The following is a 25,375-nucleotide window of genomic DNA, read 5'->3' on the forward strand; positions in this document are numbered from 1 at the left end:
ATAAAATTTACAGTATGACTGACCTATGACTATTCGAATTCTTTAGAATTCAAAGATATACCTTTAAATAAAACATATATAAATATTGAAAATAATAAATGGGTAGTAACAGCTGTTTATAAGACTACGTCAGAAAAAAAATCTTTATTTACTACAAAATTGTTTACTGGCTAATGTAATGTCTGGTTGATGCTTCCGGGCCCTTATTTATTAATGAAGAATGTAAACAATTATTTTGTTATGATGAACACAAATGCTTTAGAATGTTGGTATTACTTGTCTGAAGAAAAATTGAACATGATAGAGGAATACATATAAAACATTTTAAGGATATCGATGCGATTAAGGTAATGTATTCTTAAAGGATTAATAAGTGTAAAACTAAGTATAGTTATAATATATAGTATAGGCATCATTTGTTGTTACTGAATGTCTGAAATAAAGGTAGTTATTCCAGTCGGTTCAATATTATAACCAATATACTGAGTGGAACAGATCTAACTGACAACTCATATAACTTATGATCTGCATAACATTTTATACTTTTTTTAAATCAATTTTTACAATATAAAACTATATTTAAAATATGTTTTATGTTATTTTTCGCAATTACAAAAAATATTTTTAAAATTAATTTTTTTTTTTTAATTTATTTTAAGATTTGAAGATAGCCATTTTATTGATAAGTTTTAAACAAAAATGTTGATAACAAAAACTCTTATTTTCATTCAGTAGTTATGTTTATACAGCATTTTTAAGTATATTAAATTTTGAATTTTTTTACAATTTTCCTACGATATCAAATGTCCATATTATGTAAAGGACGGATGTAAACACTGTCTTATAACATTATTCACTGGTAACAGTATGTGATTTCTTTTCCATGAATAATAATAACGTTTAATGCGCTTTATACAAAATGATTATCTCTTATCTTTATTACAAAAAATGAATCATTATCGTATGTCAACTACGAGTGTTCAGTTGGTTAGCCAAGTTAAAAGTGATAACAATTATTAATTTGCGTGATTCTATCATTGTAATCATATTTTATTATTGGATATTCCTTGTTAGGAGATTTGATAATAAATGCACTTATTCACTATTATTCACGTTTAAATTTATCATATATGAGTTTAATTAATTAAAAACTCAATGTTTCAGACGATGTTTCTATAATTTTTTTAATAATCTTTTAATTATACTATTGCTTATTTTTTCATAGAAAAGAAATCGCGTACGTAAATAACGTAATAAGTAATTACTTAATATAATATCGACAAACATTTGTTACCATAGGAAAACTGTAAAAAAAATTAAAATTTAACAAACTTTAAAATGCTGTATAAACGTAACTACTGAATTAAAATAAGAGTTTTTGGTATTAAAATTTTTCTTTAAAACTTATCTATAAAATGGTTGTCTTCAAATCTTAAAATAAATTTTATTATTATTATTATGCTAAATATTGTTATTATTTGTTAAAATTCAAGAATGACAACAAAAAACTATTTAGTAATTTTATAAGAAAAAAAAAAAAGAATAATTATAAATTATTTAAAATCGTACTTATATACTAAAAAAATTTCTAGTGGCGAAAGTTGTATGCGCCATATTTTATTAGATAAGCTATATCTATCCCATGTGATCCTTTTAATGCCAAAATGCTTGAAATTTATAGAAGATTCGCAACAAATATTATTTATTAATTCATCATTTTTGTTTTGTAAAAAAATTGCTTTTAAGATATTTAGAAAAGTTGAATCAAAATTTCAACTACTTTTCCAAATAAAAAATTAATGTTACACATAAATTACTACTTCTTTAACTAGACTAAAATATTTTTTTTAAAAAGAATATTGAAATAGTTTTTTGTTTAATTCATATGTACTAAATAGTTATATCACTCTGCTCATGTAAATTACCAGCCAATATTCATCCTAAATAAGAACAGCGAATTGGTTGTTGAGATATCGAGAAAGACCAGAAAAAAACCCTAAATTTTAGAAGTCGTAATTTTAGTTTTACTTAATAACTTTTTCTGATTATCAATAATGAATCATCACTTTTCAAATGTCAATAATTTCAGATACAGAATTAATCCGCTAACCCACGTGTCTACATATTAAATTATTAGTAATCATCTTTAGTTTTTTTTTATAGAATATAAGAATTTTAACCATTTAATAATTGACATCAATGTAGTTTTAAATAGTGTTTACTAAGAACAATTCAAATTAATTAACTAGGAAAAAAAATACGTTCAAAAATTTTTTTTAACTTTACTATGAAATCTTTGACTTCCTAAACCAGTAATTACTACTAAATAAACACAATTGTTCTTTTAAATCGCTTCTATTTTTGTTGAAATTTATTTCATTAATATTTACACTTTATTTATTTTTCTCATATTCATGTCTTACAAGTTGAAGATTAATAATGTGTGGATAACACGTTTGTTTGTTGTTAAAAATACGTTTTGTACTAAACTTACATCAAAACAACAACCGTTTAAATTTATTTATACACAGAAATTTATAATTATTTTACCTATTTTACAAATTTACTCATAATAAAATGTATTAATGCCTAGAGATTTAAAAAAAAACATTCTTAGTTAAATAGTTATGATTATTATTTTAAATAACCAATTAAAAGACGTCATGAAATTTATCTCGCTACACAATGACGTACATTGTTCATAATTTCATAAATCTAAAACCAAGCTAAATATACAAACACAAGCTTTTTATATACTAGGCCAAACTTACCAAATATGAAATTTAAAAAAATTGACTTTTAATGAAAATATGGATTTTGTAGTTTAATACTACTAAAAACTGTTTTTACGTCTATAGCATTTTAAACGTTTCGTTTATTTCAGACGAATATGTATAGTCATTAATTAATTAAATATTGACAAAACAATGTAGAAAAATACTATAAAATAACCATATCTATGGATTAGAATACACTAACTCATATAAATATATATGTATGAGTTATTGTACTCGCTGTTTTATTAATATTTGAATGACACTATGTAAAATAAAGAGAGATCTTTATTTTTGGATAACACTATAATAAATTTTACAAGAACACCAAGGTACTTGTAAAAGAGGTTTAAGACAATTTTAAATATTTTTTGTATATATTATAAACCAAAAATACTGATATATCATACAAGTTATGTGAACAATTTTGTGTAGGATCGATTGGATAACAATAATAAATCCAAATTCATTATCAAGTTTTCTTCTAACAGAGTTTGGTAAAAAACTTAACGTACTATGTTTATAAGACGTGTTGTTTATTATTTGATTCACAAAAGTAACTATATATGACTTGTCGTCTTTATCCAACTATGGCTTGATTATATATTATATTAATAATACTAAAGTCTGAGACATTACATGAGAATAAACTAGAAGTTTGAAAAATTTACAAGCTCTCCACAATGAAATTTTTAAAAAAATCAATAGTTAGCATTTTATAACAGGAAAAAAAGTATTGAAGTTATACTGATAGGTATACTTTTTTTTTTTTAACCAAGTCAATGGTCGTCGGCTGACCACCTGCATGAGGTAAGCGACCGATGACACAAAAAGTGACTACTTGGTATTTTAAAAGAATGTTCTTATGCCCAAGGTCCGTTCTGACGCGGTAAAGACAGTCGGGTCGACGTCCCCAGAGCTTGACTACAGACGGGGATACGTATTTTCCACCTATACGTCACCAAAAATCTGGTTATAAAGCTAAAATACCCCAAAAAGTATTCAGTTTTTTTGTCGGTAATAAAACTCATCGAACTCAATGTTAAAGTAATGAAATCAATATTATTCAGCAATTTAATAACTATGTAAAAAATAAAAATAACTGATGTAAATGAGAAAATTTTCTCGCATTATTATTGAATTAAATATATATATATAAGTTAAAATTTAAACTGTTGATTAAAAAATGATTTATAAAACATCATATTCATATCGGTTTACCTCTTATTAAAGATAAACCCAACTCATGACATTAAGCTTATTTAATAAACTAAGAATTAATTCAAATACGCTAAACTCATTTCATCACTGAGATAAGAAATAATGATATTTTTGTAACTAATTGAGCAATGAACTAAGAAAGCCATAAAAATGCAAAATTGGTGTCAAAATGACAACGATTATAATTTAAGCACTTTGTAGCAATAAATCAAAAAGTGATAAGTTTTAGCATAAAGAGAATTTCTAAAATATTTGTTTTCAAATACGAATTAAAATAATTAACTGTGTAAATAAATTTGACGGAATTACATTATCTGTTCATACGACTCAAAAATACGTCAGACCTACGTCGGTCAGGGTTTTACGTGGTAGACGTGCATTATAAAGCATACACACTAAATTTACGAGAATTATTTTTCATTGGTTTACATATTAATACAATATTGTCACACAATAGTTTCACTTTTATACTTGTGTTAAATTGTCATATCTTTATTCTCGTCCATCACCCAACCTAACCAAATAAATAACTTATTTGAGTAACGTCATTGGCGACACGGCGCTACAACAAAGTAGAAAAATTTTGAATAGTATAGACAATTCCACGAGGGTAAGGAAAAACTATTACTACACTCAATGACTGATCGAATCACTAAAGACAACTGTATTATGTTTTGTCGTTTGACGTCATTCAAACATTAAAAGATAATATTACAATAAGTATAAATATATGTATACATATTTTTTTGCCATCTCTACATGTCGACAAATTGATATTACCATAATTTTAATTCAAATGCTCGAGACTGACATTAAATTGTCAAATCAGACCAACAATTTTTACAAGTGTACTCGCGTTTTTAATAAGTATAAGATGCCATTTCAAGAATAACTCATAATTTTCCGTCAATTATTAATAGAAAATTAAGTATGACTGATTTAAATATTCAACCATTATCAGTTATTGCCATCAATTTAGAAATATATATGATTTTACGATAAAAAGAGCTTGCTTAAACTTTGCCTATGACGTAAGCATAATCTGCGTTTTAGAATGTTTTCTTCGAAATACTAAAATAACAATGAAAACCTAACACGACGCGTCGTGTGGTAAATTGAACATTTGAGGCCTAAAAAATAAAAACCTTGATAACAATTTAAATTTATCATTATTTTTTAGAAATATAGAAATTATTAGTATATAGCTAGAGATTAGACTAGACTACTGTATTCAAATATTACTGGATTTATTTTGATGTTGATTAATTTTAACTCAAAAGACTTAATAACTATATATGAGTATACAAATACAAGGATAGTTTGTAAATAACTATTATTTACAAACTTTTCTTAGTTATCCTTGTTTTTTCAAGTACACTTAACACAGGTATAGACAATACAAATGTTTTCACTACGAATATCAAAGAGTTAATAAGACGTAAATTGATGGTTCATTTTTAAATTAAAATCTAGAAAGCTTAATTTTATGTGAAAATATACGACAATATTAAATTAAATATATATTAAAAAAAAATTTAAGCAGAATTATTCTGTTTAAAATTTATAAAATCTATATTATTTTAATATTACGGGTATCACTGTTTTACAATAGCGATAAAATATAACTGTTTGAATAGAACTTTAATTACCTAACGAGGTAAAAACTATGAAAACAAAATATTAAAAAGTTTAATATTAATTTTTGATATTACCACGAAAAAGTACTTATGCTTACTTTCAAATATAAGAATGTTAAGGTTTAGCAGAGAAAAGATTGAACATTTAGATTAAATGCATTATACTATAGAAATACGGTTTCTTTAATACATCAATAAAAATTACAACACGTGTTTTCGGGTCATGTCATATTGAAATGTAACATTGATTGCCAATGAATCACACAAATGTTATGATTTACCAGCGACTCATCTTCATTATTTACATGGGTACATTATGTTTTTACACTCCAAATAATATTCTATTGCGACTACACGTTACATATCAACTTTCAACTAAACATTACACAAAAAAACAATGTCTTAAACGATTTTTTCTGAGAACCTTAAAATTATTCTACAAAATTAATGACGTTCTTTACATATTCTATTGACGTTTTCAAATGGATAGTATAGTAACGATTTAAAAGAACTATCAACTTTCGCTTGTATCGTTGAAATAAGTTGATTACATGAGACTGATGTAACTACTTTTTTTTAGTACGTCATTTAATTAATGTGATGTCATCCTGAAGTTTTATTAGCTGTTCATACTGACCTAAATTTTTAGCTGGAATAGAAGTTCACCCTGTAAAATACCCTATGTAATAATAAATAATACGTAGCAGAATCGGTCGTATTTTAAAAACCATTACAAATGTCGTTAAGTTATAATACGTGATTAATAACACGCAAAAAACGAATATCCACTATTACTTTATTGATGTAACGGAAATTACAACCATTCCGTTTATTAAATCAAACAAACTTCTGTTATACGTAAAATGATAGAATACTTGAAAGCATGAAAAACATCACTAAAATAAGAGGATTAGAACAGCAATAATGGTATACAGGCACGTGTTAAACAATTTTACAATTATTGTACCGATTATTAAACGTGATATTGTTTATTATTCAATCAATCAGTCTACAAAAATTAATAGAGTCCAGTAGTCTATAGTATTTGCCGCATTGACCTCTTCAAAAAATGGCTGGAACTTTATACTTTGTACGAGGAATCAAATTGGATAACTGCGCAAATAAGTTTACTTATTCGAGGAAATTATTAAATTGTATGTTAAAGTCTACATTTTTTTTTATACAATTCATAATATTAGTTTCTAAGTCTAGGCTAACTTATGAATGATCTTAACTTCCACTTTATTTATACACCTGTTAACTATAATTATCTTCTATTGATACTTTTCCCACACCATTTGAATGATTGAATAAATTATGCTGACATATTTTATTATTAAATTTTATTATATAGTTTTTTACTCCTATAAATTCTTATTATATTAATATTATTTTTGTAATTTTACTCTCTCTATAATTAAATTGCTATATCGACCTAATTTTTAAGAACTAAAACATCTTGATTTTATATTTTTCAATAAATCACCCAGAATACCGTTTTTATTCATTGGAAACCAAAAAAAAAAAAAAAAATTTACAAATAATTTCAAATTATAATATAATAATTTTATAACACTAAATACAATTTCATAAAAGTACAATATTATTAAATGGTTCAATCTAATTACTAAATTAGAAGTTTAATAACAAAAACTTGACAAGTTCTTGACTGTAAAAGTATCATCTAATGATGTAACTCGATGAAATAAATTTAATAATGTAATTTTCTATTATGAGTTTGATAAATAAACTCAAGTTGATTGCACGTGACAATTGTTTTTCCTTCTTTAAAATTATAATTATACATAAGAAGTTTAAGCTGCAAAAATAACTTATAAATATATAAAAACCTGGTACTTAACAGAAATTAGCTCAATCCATAGTATATTTTAATTAGACAATATTCATAATTAGGTTGTTTTTAGAATTATAACGTGTTTGTTTAACGGTTTAATTATGAAAAAATAGTTTGCATAACGATGTTATGTGGTTTTAAATATTCCTCTATAAACAGAAATCATAAAATATTTACTGTCTTATTGTTTTCATAAAATGAAAAACAGATTAAATATAAATAAATATTATTTTTTACGGACTCATTTTTTTGAGATAATACTCACCTAAATTTTTGGTTACATACGTAATATAATATTATCAGTACTAAAATAACAATTGAAACACCCTTAGATAATTTCTCGGGGAACGGTTTTTTATAATTATCAAAAAGCGATTATAAATTATAATTAATCATTATTTAGTATATATAATATAAATCAATGTTATTTTAGTACTTAAAACTGTTATAACTTTATGAAAAATGAATTATCCAAAATATTTTTTTTATATAAGCACCATACATATTTCCTTTTCATTTGATATAAATTTTATGATAATCTGACCCTGTACCTGCCTACAGAGGGGATTCAAAATAGTAACTTTTTCAACTTAAGTTTTAAAGGTGTTCCGGAAATACTGCGTCCTAAAAACATATGTCAAATTAAAGCTTATGTAATGTACTATAAATTAAAAAAAAAAGTTGACCCGACGATTTATCTTCTTTATACAAATGGCTGCTGTAGTTAAAAAAAATGCTATTTTTGTGTTCAAATTTTACTTTAAAAGACCTTATAAGAGTTTGCCATAGTAACAAGTCCACCAACAAATATAAAATTTACATGAACCTAATATAAATATAAATTTATACTTATTTTGATTATATTACCTCTTCAAAGTTAAGAAAAACTTTTGAATTTTTGAAAAGATGAAAAATTGTATAAAAAGTAGAACTTTTTCAATTTTGAAAATGTTTGTGAATACTGCGTCTTTTTAATATATATTAAAATAAAATTTATTTTATGTATTAGAAGTTCAAAAAAAAATTTTACCGACCTCCTATTTTCTATGCGCAAATGGCAGTCGATGTAGAACCAAAAATTGGAGTTTATTTTGCTTTTGGAATAATCAACCAATTTCTTAAAATTAAACACTATCTACAGATTTGCATCGCAGCGTTTCTAATGATAGTGATTATAATCACTGTCAGATATATCATCTATACTTGTCCCAACTATACCACGTCCATACTGTGCAACAACCCCACTGTGCTATCGTTTTTTTAAATTTATAAGTTACGTATGGAATCGTTTTTGTAATAATGATATTAATTGTGTTAAATGTCGTCCCGTTCACACAAAACACATTAAGTCTAATAATGTTTTTTTTTTTTTGAGAATAAGTTTATTAAAATTGTACACTTTTTATAATGTTTTCCTGAAGTATCTAATATCTTTATTCCTTGATTAATTTTATTTTCATTTATACAAAGAAGTGTATGTATGTCTATATGTTTAGTTTGGATATTTGATACTAATAATATATTTTTTAATTATTATCAAGTTTTGGACTTAGTGTGTTTTGGGAAAACTAGGACAATAACATCTTTACTTGTTCCTTATGCTACATCTCCATTGTGTTTGGATTTTTATTTTAATATTATTTATAATTAAAATCAGGCATATCAACATAAAGTATAAAATATCAGCGTATTTATTTACGCATTGAACATTTCAAAAAGATTAAATTAAACGTATTAATTAGTAATAAGTGCTAATGTTTATAGGACAACTTTTTGGGACATTAAATTTTGTTCAATATAATATTTTTCTTAATAAACTCATGTTATCATCGATTACCAAAAAAAAGTAAATTTTTAATCTATCATACATTACATTACTAACTACGTTTCTTCATAAAATATTACCAATGACTCAGTCAATGGAGGAGAGATACATACCCTTCGTCTTACCTTAAATAATCCTCTGGCGTACATATAGTTGACATATTGCTTCATTATTCATATATATATATATATCAATGTTTTTAAATACTATGAGTATATAAATGTATTAATAAGACTATTGGTATATTCCATTTTGTCGAGTAAATCGATTAATTGGATACATCGATTATTTAGTACTATCGACTAAAGAATATAACAACTAACTATCGCGCAGGACTACTTAGGGATCAGCACCTGTAATTTGCTGAAGGCATAGAAAATAATAAAAGTAGTGTTTTTAAAAACTACAATGGTCAACCATAATTTAAATTACTAATGCGGTGATAGATTAATAGCAACCTCAGTATTCTATTAAAATATCTTAAAAATTCGTGATTTATGTTAAAAATGATTCATAAGTAAAACCGTTGGAAATTACAGAAGTATTTTTAAATAATTATTCAATGAGAAAACTTAATAGGCATAAATTAATTACATTTTTAAAAATTAGTTAAAACTTGTATCCTTATATTTTATTTCAATAGAATATAAGAGATATTAATATCAAGTATTTCTATATTTTAGCTTATTGTAATAGCTATGTACAATGACAACAAAAATTATTAATGTAGCAATTAATTTTTATTGGAAATTTTTTTAATTCAGTAAAAATTTACATTTGATGAATAATGACTGTTGATTAAAAAAAGACTATTAGACTATCATTGATTATAGATAGTATATCAATACTACCTATACTCAATGATAATACTATTACCAATATTTCGAGACTTTTGCGTGTCCTATAATTGCTACAGTTACAAAACTTGTTTATATATGACGTACTTCAGACTTCTATCGAAGTAAACAGACAGTTAATTCAAATAAAATAAACTCAGAAAATATATTTGTATAGATTTTAGGTTAAATATTTTTTTTGTAAGATAACAACTGACGTACAACAGTAAGCAAACACAAGAACATATCATTGGTATAATAATAAAATAGATTATTTTTAATATGCCTAAATACTTCAATAATTAAACGTGACTTAAATTAACGTATTGTATGCATCATACTCGTGAATGTAAACTAGTAGTTAGTTTAAGTTTAATTTGAACAAAGTATAAAATGAATTGTATTCAGCTCGATATTCGTCTTAATATTCAAATAAAAATTTCAGTAAAAATATTTTTGATAAGAAATTATTAAAACATCTATAATTATTTTGATTAACATCTTTGTACATTGGTATACTCAAGATTTTAAAATTCTCTTAATATTTTTTTAACATAATTTCGGTTGTCTAGTTAATTATATTTTATAATAAAAAAAATGATGAATAACATGTTCAGAACATTTTCCTTTTTATGAATTTTTATGTAGTCAATAATATAAACAAGAAAAAAATTATTTTTACAATAAGTTTTTTTTCGGGGTAACAATAACTACAATCAGACGTTATTACCTTTTTTTTTTGCTTACCAAACTTTTTTTCTCTGCATTGATGTTATTTAAGAAAAGTCCAATAAAAGGGGGATTCCAACCCCGACCCAACTGGTTATAAATTTAATTTAAATCTAGAAGAAAAAAGGAAAAATTCTTTTTTTATAATTATAATAAATTAAATAAGAATATTTATTTTGTTATTTTACCTTCTATGAAAATGATAAAAAAACTTTTCTGGAACTTTAACTATTATTAAATTTTCAAATTTTATTTCCTTCTGCCAAAAATCAATACGAAATTTGTGATATAGACTGCTGGATACGAATTGACATATTATAATATTTTACCAATATTAGTTAATTTTTTAATGTTTTATAATAAGATATTGTTACATTATTATATTTAAGTTGTTGATTTTATTAAAATTATATAGAGGAATTTGTTTTATGATCTATTAAACTATTTAACAAATATTGAAACACAAAAATTGTTATTATATAGATAACATATATTTAAATTTAACTAAACTTTTTGTTTTACGAGGTGTGTTCAGAAAATAAAATGAATTTTCGTTTTTAAAAAAAGATATTTATTTATTCGTCTACATTAATTTTGCTGCCTTCGAAAAAGTACCTATTAGATATTATGTTCTTGTGCCAATCTTCGAAAAACTTCTCAAACTCGATTTTTGAGATAGCCTTCATTCAGCGATGAGCTTTTAATGTCATTTATGCTTATAAAACAAAGGCCCTTTAAGGTTCTCTTGTATTTTGGAAATAAAAAAAAATCACACGAAGCAATGTCTGGAGCATCGTTACAGTATTGTTTTTGGCTAAAAATTCACGAACCAGCAATTAAGTGTAGGGAGGTGCACTATCATGATGTAAAAGCCATGAATTGTTTTGCAATAAGTCGTAGGTAGTACTGCCTATTGACCGTTTACCTCATAGCAAGAATTCATGATGCTCTATGCCATTAATATAGAAAAACGCAGTGAGCATAACCTTCAGGTTAGGTCGCACTTGTCAATCCATTTTCAGTCTTAGCGATTTAGAATGCCTCCACTGGAACGATTGAGTCTTAGTTTCGACGTCGTATACATAAACCAATGTTACGTCAACTGTTATAACACATTACAGTAATTCCTATCGCCGCTGTTTTTGTTCAAAATTCAAAAATTTTGGAATCCATTTTGCTACTACGCGTTTCATACTCAAAACATTCGAAAAAATTTCATGTCATGAGCTAATCGATATTTTAACATCATCAGGGACTTCTCTGATTGGGATTCGGTAATCGTTCATAACCATATATTTTACTTTTTCCACCGGTTGTTGATGTGCTGAGACGTTCGTCATTTTCAACGTCTCTTCACGGCCATCTTGGAAACGCTTATACTACTCGTAAACCTTTGTTTTACTCATGGCAGACTCACCATAGACCTTTGTTAATATTTCACACACATTATTACATTTCATTTTCACAAAATTTGAAACAAATACTTTGATTTATTTTTTTTAAACTAACGAAAATCGCCGAGCTCATAAAAACACGTATAACCTTAGCGGCTGCAACTGAAAAAGTAAAAAAATGAATCCAGTTGAAAATTCTATAATACTTCAGGGACATCTGTACCAACATTATGAACTTTTTTTTGATAATTGAAGAAGAAAACATTTACTTCAGATAAGATATTTATTCTACAACCAACATAGTTTTTCTTATTAAAAATTATTAATTATTATAAGTTTAATTGTTAAACTAAAACATTTTTTTAATTTAGAGAGCATATTATACAGAGTGTAACAGCCTAATTTAACAAACTCTATATCCCGTTATATATTATGTTACTTTGTTTTTGAGATAATATTTACAATTTTGAACTACGTTATAAGAATTTTTTATATTATTTGTCTCTTGTAAGAAAAAATAAATCAAATTTTTTTGTTTTTTAATTTTTCAACATTTTAAAATAGCTATTTTTAGGGTCTTTTTCTACAAAAAAAATATGACGGGCCGTCTAAAAGAATTATTAAAAATAATAATAATTTTTAGCCAAAGAAAAAACTTCACTTCATTTTGTAAAATCGAAAAGATTTATCTCTACAATTTATTGTATATAATATATTTTCAAAACGCAGAACATTAAAGAAAACTTTTGTCTTGATTAAAAGTTTGATACTCCAAATACTTTACTAAAACCTACAATTTTTATCAGACGAGTAATATATATCATTTTTGCAAACACGGTTTATTTATTGATACTAATTGTAAATGATTAGGTTAAAGAAACTAAGCAAAATTTTTAACGGTATATTTATATAATATTTGTTTGGTTTTTGATACAATAATAATTGTAATTAACTAATTGTCACATCATTTATGAAATGAATTTATGAATAATTTCATTTTGAATGACAGAAACTTTCTGTCAGAAAGTAATGAAACACTGATGAAACATTTACTTGAAAAATAAGTTAGTTCTACGTATAAAAAATTCCATCTTATAAATTAAAAAGACGAATTATATGCTTGATTATATCACAAAAGACATAATAGTTCATAAAGTAATACTGAACACTGTTATCCCTGCTATTTTAACATTTCCGTATTTAATGCACTATTTTTCCTGTTAATTAAATAACATAATTTTTATTCATTTAGAGTTATGTTTAATATGATTTAATTTACGTCATAGTTATCAAACTAAAATATAATGTAAAACTCTGTTAATATGAACACATAAAATCAGGAAATATCAAGGACTTTTTCAAGTTTTGCTGCACAATAAAATTTTTATATAATAATAAATTTATTTTAATTTTAAACAAATAAATCATTATAACTGATAACAATCAGAATGTTTCAGTTTAATATTGGTTTTATCTTATATTGAGATTATATGATACCATTTTGGATTGTAAGATGGGTAGTTCAAATTCATTAGACAAAGTTTAGATACTAAACAATTTAAGAAAGATTAATATAAAGGCTCAAGAATCCTGAGTCAGAATAATATATATATTTAGAGTTTGAGACTTTATAAAGTTTATTTTAGTCAACTCGAGTACATCAATTATAAATAGATTTTCGTTTTTATTTTTCTTAATCCTAGTCAATATATATTAGGATTTTAGTTTTGAGGATTACTCCCCCAGAACAGAAAAGAAGTTCTTATGGTACTGTATATACCTATGATATATTTTCATGGAGTTGGTGTCTCAAAAAGTGTCCAAACAAATTTTATAAATACATAAATCCTAATAACATTTTTCTAATATACCCTAGACATTTAAGGGTCGGGACTTTAGAGTAATCGTTTTCCTTAGACTTATATTAGCGGCTAATAAAAGTTAATAGGCCAGTAACTAGCTAATATTATATAGTATATTGAAGATATTACACCCCCAGTGAAAATATTGAGTCGCTCCTAAAGAATTGCCCTTTATAAAAGAATGTCTAAATATCCCACTATTAAGAAAAATAACTTTTAATCATAAAAATAAATACCAATTTACTAGAAAATAGTCATTAATTATTTAAAACAGTGGCCTATATTCATGAAACTAAAAACGGAGCCTTATAATTGATCAAGCTTAACCAACTATTTTGAAAAAAATTCACCAAAAAAAAAGATCATTAATATATATTTTTTGACATTACTCCACTCTCATTTAAAAATCTTAGGTACGCCAGTAAATATAATTTTATAGTTCATATTTATAAAGCAGTACAATGGTAAGTACAATAGTTTTTTCATAAAAACAACTATAAGGTACGATCTATAAGAAACTTGTGAGTCCCAAATTAAAGATAACAATATCATTAGATTTTTATATTCTAATGGAAATGATGTACACAAAAATACAAAATTAATTATATGTTTAGCATACTGAATGTATAAGGTAGTAGTTTTTTTAGCGTATACTTATTTCTACAATAAAAATTTTTAATTAGATTCTTTCATAGCTAGGGACGGATTGGACCTCTTAGAGTTTTGACTAAGAAAACATACTGAACGATAACGGTTCACCTTTTTTTTTAAAATTCAGTTTATTTTCTGTCTAATTACTAAATAAGCGTATAAAAAGATATTAAAATTTGTTACATTTTTTTATGCTTATTTTGTCTTTTTGGATGGCAACAAAAGTTATAAATAAGCTTCCTCCTTTAAAATAATTAACTTTTTTGTCTTATTAGTGTAACCTGGAAAACACTAGGTATTTCAGGCAACTAATACGTTTTGTTTTTAATGTGCTTATGAAAAAAAAAAAATTATTTCAATTTTTTCACTTAACAAGTTAAAATAAGAAATCATTTATGCCTCGTTTTTTTTAATGTGAAATATCTATTGGAATTTAACATATATAATACGCTACAATTATTCAAGAACACGTGTGATGACTTATCCATTCTTTGTTATCTTTCACTGTTTCCACCCATGATGATTGTTTCTATAGTAACTATTTTGGTAAAGATTCAATTATTTTGAAAATTCTAACCTTGTATTTTTAATTTTATGGCTTTACTAATGTGACTAGAACTCTACTACTTACAGCTTAAAAATAAATTATGATAGCATATAAGGCTAATAATTAACCAGCTAGTGTAGCAATCACTACATAAAAGACGGTCAAATTATATCTCTCAAAATATTTTAAATATTACATTAAATAAATTTTCAAGTATATGCTTAGTGCACATTAGAGACTGATAGTAAATGTTTTGCATGTAATTTAATTCATCTTATTATGTTAATTTTTAACCAATTAACAAGATAAACTCTAACATTAAAATACATTAACTTTGAAAAAGAATATCATGGACTTATTTGGTTTTGAAACAAGCTTGAATAGAAAAAAATTTAATGTCTTCACAATTTTGACATCTAATACTTCAAAATTACTTTCAATATAAGATTTTATACTACTTGATTCATACTGCTACAAAATTTGTAGAATATTGATGAAATTATTCTTACATTACAGTTAAATATAACTATAACTATAACAATCCCATTAAAAAGACTTTATGAAAAGTATTTCGTGAAAACAAAATGCATCTTATCTATGTTTAAGTAAACAAAATTTATAAAAAAAAAAATCGGATATGAGAAATATATAATTGATAGTCTAAAAACATATGTTAACGTCTAAAAATTACTAACGAAAATAAAAATCATTTCATAAATTATAGAAAATGTGTTTCAGTATTATAAAACATTGAATACTTCTATATACTTAATCAAAAAAAGTTGACAGTTGTGTCAATGTAATATTTAAATACCTGTCTAATGATAAATTAATCTAAGAAAATGTCACCATGTAAATTTTTTTATTGCATAAGTTGCAATAATTTTTAATTTAAAATGATATTGTAACATTTAAATTTGTAGAATAAAATAGTATCAAATTTGAAATAAAGTAATTGAAAATTGTACACTTTTTAACTCCAAAAACAAGTGTAACTAGATATATTTATATATATTATTTTATGCAATTACTTGTGTACGATAAACTTTAAATATAGTAAATAATCTCAAAATCTTAACACATCAGAAATCTGATATTCTTGCATATAGATTTTTAAATATTAGTTAAAACTATCAATAATACATTTTTTTACCAAAGCATATTAACGCACGCTATCTAGTGTTAATTTTTTTTGTAATCAAATTCCTTTCGTCTGTTACTTAATTAAAAATAATTAAATTTATTAACACTTTAAATTTTATTGTAATTAATCAATATCACTATATGTATGAATATAAATGATAAAACAAATAAATTTAAATAATATATCCTACTATGTATAAGTATCTATAATCGTGACAGTACGAATAAAAAAAAAAGATGCTTTGTAAGACGAACGGTAAGTAAACTACTCAACAATATATGAAAATTTCAACTAATTAACTAGATTACTATTAACAAATAGTAATGATACAAAAAAAAAAAAATAAAAAAAAATAATTGCTTGAAATTTCAAACTCCATTATCTAAATACTAATTTTTTAGGTTACTACACTAACATTTTAATGGTGCGATACTTGAAAATATCAAAATATTAAATTTCTACGTGTTTTCAATATTTACATATTTTGTTAGTAAAGATCTAATTAAGATTATTTTTTAAAAGTTATTGATTTAAATTTAAAAAAAATAGGCGTATGTATATCTAATTTGAAGTTCAACATTTAAAAGAAAATACATATGTACAAAAACACATTTTTGCTTTAATATAAATTTGATTTATTTATTATTTTTTATAAATTATACTAACTAATGCCAACTTTATATTTATATTGAATTCTAATACATTTGAACAACTTATAGTGGTCAGTATGTTTAAAACAATGTTTAGAGAATAACTTACCATTTTTTGTGTAAAAAAAAAATAGATATTTGTCTAAATATGAATATAATTTAATAGAATTCTTAAGATACAAAATCAAATATAGTTATTTACAAATTTGAGTGGCAAAAAAAATTCTTGAGTTCACAAAGTAATATTTACAAAAAATATTAAAATAAAATCAAAATTTAATTTCATAATACACCTAATTATATTTTACCAAAAATATATAATTATAACAACTCCACAAATATATTTTATTTTTATAAGCCATTATTTATGTTTATTGTATAAATAAATATTATGAATATTTAAAAGTGTTTAATTGTCAAAAATCATAGAAAATATAATTGTGAATTTTAATTAAGCACTTTTTACACTGTAACAAGTACTTAAATGATATAGTTAGAACTATAAAAATTACAATAGGCATTATAATTATCATAATTTATCTATATAATCACACATCTGAAATAAGTGATTAATATTTATAAAAAAATAGTAACCAAGTACATGATACCATAAAATATGTCTATTTTATAAATGCAGATTAAAGAGATACTCCCTGTGAAATAACTTCTTTACCCATATCAGTACATAACGTTTTGTGGGCATACGGTGAGTGGGAACAGAGACAGTCATATCGACCGCATCTGTCATAAGGTCATTATTGACGTCATTGCAATAGCAAGTGTGTGTGTATGTGTATCTTTTAACTACTGCAGTTGCTATTATTGCCTCTTTACAGCAATATTCATATACAAGTGCACATATGGTCGAAGATGGCCGAAGACTTGTTGCAACTTAGAAAAGTACAATAAACTCAAAATAGTATTCATTTATGTGTATGTATGGAGGTAGGGAACAATCGAAAGTCGCCACTTTAAAGATACGTCATGGAATAAGTAATTGGATTTTGTCCATTTGCACTTTGAAATTTAATTAATTTCATAGCAATTAATTGTTTTATTTTTACGTTCTCAAGCTAATCATTAGAAACAATTATAAATTAAAATATTTACTACGATTATGGCAGATCATAACTGCAAGATATATTTATTTGTATAATGTTGCTTAAATCTTCCATTTATGTTGTTAATTATATTTGTTCTATATGACTATGTACACGGTACTAGGAACACAGAAATGATATTATATTTTCATTTATTCAAATAAATTGAAATATTCATCTTGCTACAAATACACTATTTAATGTTATAAGAATGATGTGGTTTATTTTTTGTCGAAAACAACTTTTATTTCAATATTATTTAAAGAAATCTAGATATTATGCATATCCAATTAAAATTGGAATAAATTAACTTTAACTAATAACAAAAAAAAATAATAATAAACTTAATACAACAACATATTATAAGCAAACATGACACAATAATTAAACAATAACACCTTCGACTATGCTTCTCTAATTATCATTATTATAACAATAGTTCAGTTACCTGTAAAGATATTTCGTCTCTGCGATACCAATGGTCAGGGCGCCAAAACTGATGCCAATGACGTCTTGACTCCATAGTCATAGACTGCCAAAAACACATAGTACCATTATGAAAAATCCTGTTATTAAATTATCTTTTCCACAAAAAATGCGATCTCAGCAAATATTAGAATTGTAAATTAGTGAAGTGAATTTTTACAACGTTTTTTGGAACGATTAAAATTTAACTTTTTAATTCCATTGAAAATCATTAGTTAACATAAATAACATCGACTCAAAAACGATTTATAAAAAAAGCCATTGTTTCTATCGTCATGTAACTAAAACTGCAAAAACGGGTATTAGCCACCTCTGTGATTGGTTCATTGGAGTTGTACACACGTTATTCCATTAAAATTGTGGTTATGGAGTGGACAAATTTCTAGTTCTCTTTAGAAGATCACCTGATATTAATATTATCAAGAAAACATTTTAATATGTTTAATAGTAGTAAACTCAACTACCAATTATAATTATTATAATAATTATTATTGTATAATTGTTTATAGGTTATCGTTTAAAATCATATTAAAATAAAGATTTTTAAATTTCACATTAGAAAAATACAGAAAAATGATTAAGAAACCAGAGATAATTAAAAACACGAAAACAGACAGTCGCGTTACAAAAACCTAACAACATTCTAGTGTGAATTCAGTCACTGGGTTATTCACATTTTATTGTTTTTCCAATATATTCCGAAAATGACAGTGATGTTAAGTTGCGCCACAGCTATTGCGATTCTCAGAAAAGTGAATATCCTTTGGTATAAGAAGGCAGACGCTAAAAAAGCCATAAATATTTATCAAATATACTACCACTTAAAACAATATGCGCGCCCAAACATTTCATATAATAAATCGAAAAGATAACGATTATGCGGTTAAAAACAATGATACAATAAAATAAATACAAATTTAATATAGTTTGCATTTGGTTGTGGGATTAAGTTCCTGTTCGTAGTCAATACAAATAATGTTTTTTGAGATGATAAAGGGTGAGGAGGAACCAACGAGTTAATAAAGCTCTCTGCCAGCTCTGCACTGAACTTATATGATGTAAAAATTAAGATTAAATCTATAAAACTTGAGCACGAGACGATGTTTTCGATTAAAGTAACGTGAAATATAGAACACCTTGAGAACTACTATTGCTGATATAACAATAGTAGTGCACGTGTTAATAAAATTGAATAAATTAAACTTAAAATAAAATAAAGGAAATTGTTCTAGTATTTTTCACTAAATAACGATACAAATAATATTTATCATTCAAATTAAATGACGAGGAAAACTTAAATAAAGACCCTTCAAAGAACAATTAAATAACAAATTAATAAAATATATGAAAAAAATAAAATTTTATTCCTGAATAACTGAGAATTTAGTATATTTATATAAATATTGTATTTTAACTTGGCGCTCCTAACGGAGTATTTTTTATATTCTATCAATAATATAACTGGAACTTGGAGGATATTGTGAAATTCTAAATAAAATGATAATAATACGGCATAAAATAATATTGTTATCAATCATATATTAGTAAAAAATTGTAAATAACAATCATGAAAAATAATGAAATAATATTATATTCCATATTATGTTCATTGTTATTATTATTGTCCATTTTAACTATGAATCGACTTAGTGAAAGAAAACGTATTATTAGCAAACATTTTAGCCTTCACTACCATTATTATTATTTATTTTATTTAAATATTATTAAACCAGATTACTTAAAAAATAAAGCCATAATCTAATTTAAAATAATAAGATTTACTTTACCATAGTTATTAATCAATAAATACAAAACACAAAACCTATTAATACCTCTTTAAACGCATCAGGCGTTATATTATAAAAAATTCTTCTTAATCAAATAATTAGTTCACCGAAACCACTATAAATATATTTATAACCAATTATCTGATGTTCAAACTAATTAGATATAAGCAAAATATTCACGTTTTTTTAAGTATATAGTTCATGACGTGATACTTAGAAATTATTCGTCATTATTTTTTTATTACAAGTAAAAAAAAAGTTATTAGTGTTCAATCATGGTTGTAAACTCACTAGTACATTTTATATTTGTAAATTCACAAATTTTAGTGTTATTTAATTCATTTAAACAGATTAACTTCATTTATTATGTATAACTATATTCTATTATTTTATTTTGCACAAAAAATTATCTTGCTCTTAGAGATACTGACAAAAAACTTAGAAAACCTAATTGTGAAATATTTTTTAGTACTCTTGAATTATTGGGTCATTATAATCCAAATTTGGCAAAGCATATTGAAGAAGTAAATGCTAAAAGTAATATTATTAGCTATTTTCCTCCACAAATTTAAAACTAAATAATTTTCGTTCTTGGAAAATCAACTAAAGAAAAAGATTAAACCCTGTTAAAGAATTAAAATATTATTCAATTATGAATCTACACCCTATGCATTTCATAAAGAACAAATTATCTTAAGGTATGTGTACACTTCTAACGGTACTGTTTCAATTGAAGAAGATTTTTATTAATTTTATCGAGCCATGAAAAAAATAGCGAAAGACTAGCTTTAGAAGTCATAGAAAAATTGAAAAAACATAATTTAAGGTTAAGTAATTGCAGAGAACTAAGTGTTGATAATGCTGCAACATGTCTGGAATGTATAAAGAAGTTAAGATACGAATTATGCAAGTGTATAATTTAACCAAATGTGTAACATGCGCCGCGCATAGCTTAGTTGGCATTGACGCCGTTAAGTTATGTATACACGGATGATAATATTCTTCGACACAGTTCAACAAATTTTTTAATTAAAAAAATATAAGTTTTAAGTTTATGACCAAATTCTTAATAAAATAAAGATCGATTTGAAAAATGTCTGAATTGCTCAAGATTTTAAATTTGTGTATGGTAATAGTTCGATAGGATAACTCATTGGACTATAAATAATTCATTTATTATTATAATTTGTAGTTTTATTGCATTTAAAAATTTCCCCCCAGGCGCAATAATTAGTTGCTACGACTCTGAAAGGTACTCAAGTTTGTATAAATTTCAAGTTAGAACGCCCACTATACAAGGGGAAATTGTCTGATTAAAGAGATATTTATAAAGTATTTAGAAACAGAAACTATATAACAATTTAAGATGAAAATATAAAATCGAAAATTTTAACACAAAAATAGCATATTTTTAACTATAACAGCCGTTTGCACGTAGACGATAAATCATCGAGACAATTTTTTTTTTTTTAATTTATTGTATGTAACATAAGCTTCAATTTAATATATGTTTAAAACGCAGTATTTTCAGAACATTTTCAAAAGTTAAGTTGAAAAAGTTAATTTTTTAGGAAAAGTTGCCATTTTAAAACCCCCCTGTGGGCAGGTAAAAGGTCAAAAGTACACAAAAATATATCAAATTATAGGTAAATCTATAGGAATTTATATATAAAAAAAAAGTTATATTGATTTGTTCATTTTTCAAAAAATTATGGCAGTATAAGAAAAAAAACCAAACCAGCACAGGGGGGTCGTGGCACAGTGGTGACGTGGAATAGTTGGATCAAGTATAATGATATCTGACAGTGATTTAAATCACTATAAAAAAAGAACGCTTCGATGCAAATCTTTAGATAGTGTTTAATTTTAAAAAATTGGTGGATTATTTCAAAAGCTACATGATCTGCTAGTTCCTTATTAATATCCTGATTAAGATAAAGTATGTCAAATGAAAAAGTGATTATTAAAAAATATTATTTCTCATAAAAAAATTATGTTGATCTATATACTTTTCAATAAGTTATAGTATTATAATGTTAAAAATGTAAAAAAATAAAATAGAGAATTTTCACACAATAATAGCATTCGGTAGCCATTTTCAACGTGAAGACAAAATAAAGTCCGAAATTTTTTTTTTTCATAATAAAGTATATTACATTAGCTTTAATTTAAGATATAATAAAAGTGTCAGACCTTCCGGAACATTTTCAAAAATCAAGTTGAAAAAATTAATTTTTTGTGAAAAAGTTGTCATTTTAAATCCCCCCCTGTGGGCAGAAAAAAGGTCAAATTTACAAAAAAAATATACCAAATGATAGGTAAAGACATCAAGCATCTATTAAAAAAAATTATATTGATTTGGTTATTTTTAAAAAAGTTATAGCAATTTTAAGTAAAAAAATTTCGAAAATTAGCGATTTTTAAATTTGTAATTTTTTTGGAGGTTTCCCCCATTTACGGGGAACGAGGGAATTTTTTTCAATTTTTGAGGGTAATGTCTTCGACTAGATACGATTTGTGATCTTTTGACGTATTGCTGAAAGAAATTGGTTCGGTGATTGTTAAGAAAAAGTGGCAACATATATAAAAAAAATGTACATTATAGTAAAATTAATACCTTTTCAGCTTCCCATTTAAGCTAAAATTTATAAATGCATATAATTTATAGCCATGAAAATATTACTATTATAAATAATTCAAACATGTTTAATATACTAATTAATCAAAGAGAAATAGAGAATATGTAATTTTTTATACTATATTATATTATATGATATTATGTTAGAAGTGTAATATTAAGAAGGAACAATTTTCTTTTAAAAAATTGTCAATCTTATTGATATTTTAACGATAATATATAATAATAAGAATAACGATTATTTGAGATTATGAAAATTAATTTAAAAAATATAAGAATAGGTTTAATTTGATAATTTAAGTATTTAAGTAAAATTATAGCTATAGGATACATTGAGAAAGGAATTTTTCGTTCAAGGACATAATAGTCTTCTTGTAAACTTTTTGACACTTCTATGTGACTAAAATTTTAAAGCACCGACTTCTCGATAGAACTATGTATAAAATGTATAAATATGTAAAAGTAATTTGAATATACATAAATCAATTATTATGTTCACATATTAATGTGTTATTGCAATTGTACGTGAGATGTGGTACTAATTATAAGTAAAAATCAGTTTATTGAAATTAATGTTATTTTTAAACAAAATTTAATGAATTAGAGAAAATTTGTATGTTACAACTAAATCTTATAAAACTTCTGAAAAAATTCTATCAAATATATCTATATTACCATTTAACTCAAACAGCATTGCCTTGTGAGCCCTGCAATCTGGTACTCAACAATCTCGTGGTGAAAAAGTATGCGTAAAAAAAGTCATCATTGACTAGAAAGTATATTTTTAACTAAAAAACTATCTTTAGGTAGTTTTAGGGCCTTATGATTACTATTTATTATACAAATAAAAGGAGTAACACTGAACTTATGTTTGAAAACATTTCAGTGAAAGTTAAAAAACAAACGTTTTTCAATATAATACAGTTCAGATAGTAATTTTTAGTATTAATATGCACTAATTGTAACATTTTAGAAAACATGACATTTCTTTTTCTTACAACAAGATACTCATTAGAAATTAAAATAAATTATGTCACACGACAAATGCCACATATAAAAAATCGTTTGTAAAATAATACAAAGTGAATTTTTAAGATCATATAAAAAAACATTATTGAAATGAATCTAATACACCTAAGACGTGTATTGCATTAATTAAATGCAATACACGTTCTACGATATAATAAAAAATCTCTATAGATAAAAATTTAAAAGATAAAATATCATCATTCAACCTAATACATTAGAAGTTTAACAAATTGGATATGATTTTTAAGTGTACAACTCACCCCACTACTATAATACGGCTAAAAACAATTTAAAAATACACATCAACTTATAAGACTTAATGAAAGCAAAATACATGTTATAGATAATATCAAGATATTATCGATAAGATTTTATTAAGTATCGTGTTTGTAACATATTTTTTGCAGTTAACTTAGTACCAAATAACAGACGATTCGTACGAAAGCGATAGCGCGGTCAAACTAAAGACAAAAGATACACACACAAAAATAGTTAAAAGGTGACAAACAAAAGCAATCAAAGTTGTACAGACACGATAAAGTACATGACTATAAAACACAAATTGATTAATTTACACTATATGTCAAAATAAGTGTACATTCGCCCACGATCGGAAACCCGAACATATAACATTATTAGACAGATATGTATAGCATAATTGTGTGTTCAAGTGCGACAAATTTTTTTAATTAAAAACAACAATTGTTAGAAACTGGTGGCTGAATTTTGACAGTACAGCAAGATTAAACAGCCCCACGTTCTACATGAATGCATGTTAATTTTTTTTTTACACTTAAATTAATATTTTGTTACAATAAATTTGTATGAAAGTTGATATTCTATCTTATAATGGATAGAACAGAATAATTTTTTTTTTCATTTAATTACTAAATGATTTTATCTATAATAAAACATATAGAATTATTGAACCAAAAACAACACATTTCTAGAAAAGTAGAAGTAGTTATCAACAGACTAAGAATAAGATATATAAGAATAACCCACGGTTGGGTTATGGTCTAAATTTTATCACAAACATGTTACTCTTGTGGAACTAGCTCAACAGTCAAACATATCTTCAATTTATGTAGGAAATATGCAGATATACGATATCAAATAGGAATAGGAGATCACTTGTCATTAACAATAAATCTGAAGAAACAGAGGAAAGTAATAAAATTCCTTGTGAAAAATAAACTTTTTGATCTTG

At 24.6% G+C, this 25,375-nt stretch overlaps 1 protein-coding gene across 4 annotated transcripts in view; it reads right to left on the reverse strand.

Moving 5' to 3' along the window:
- LOC126902243 (inositol-trisphosphate 3-kinase homolog) overlaps window positions 1–25,375 on the reverse strand; it is a 57,642-nt gene that overhangs the window by 24,152 nt on the left and 8,115 nt on the right. For 2 of the 4 annotated variants that reach the window (XM_050679303.1, XM_050679302.1), the window contains one exon: window positions 18,674–18,757. The exons of the other annotated variants lie outside the window; for them this stretch is intronic. In XM_050679303.1, the coding sequence (XP_050535260.1) occupies window positions 18,674–18,757 (84 nt within the window). The remainder of the gene's footprint in view (window positions 1–18,673; window positions 18,758–25,375) is intronic. 4 annotated transcript variants of the gene reach the window in all.

The sequence above is a fragment of the Daktulosphaira vitifoliae genome, unplaced genomic scaffold, assembly GCF_025091365.1.
Source record: "Daktulosphaira vitifoliae isolate Bord-2020 unplaced genomic scaffold, ASM2509136v1 Scaffold_3, whole genome shotgun sequence".
Classification (NCBI taxonomy): domain Eukaryota; kingdom Metazoa; phylum Arthropoda; class Insecta; order Hemiptera; family Phylloxeridae; genus Daktulosphaira; species Daktulosphaira vitifoliae.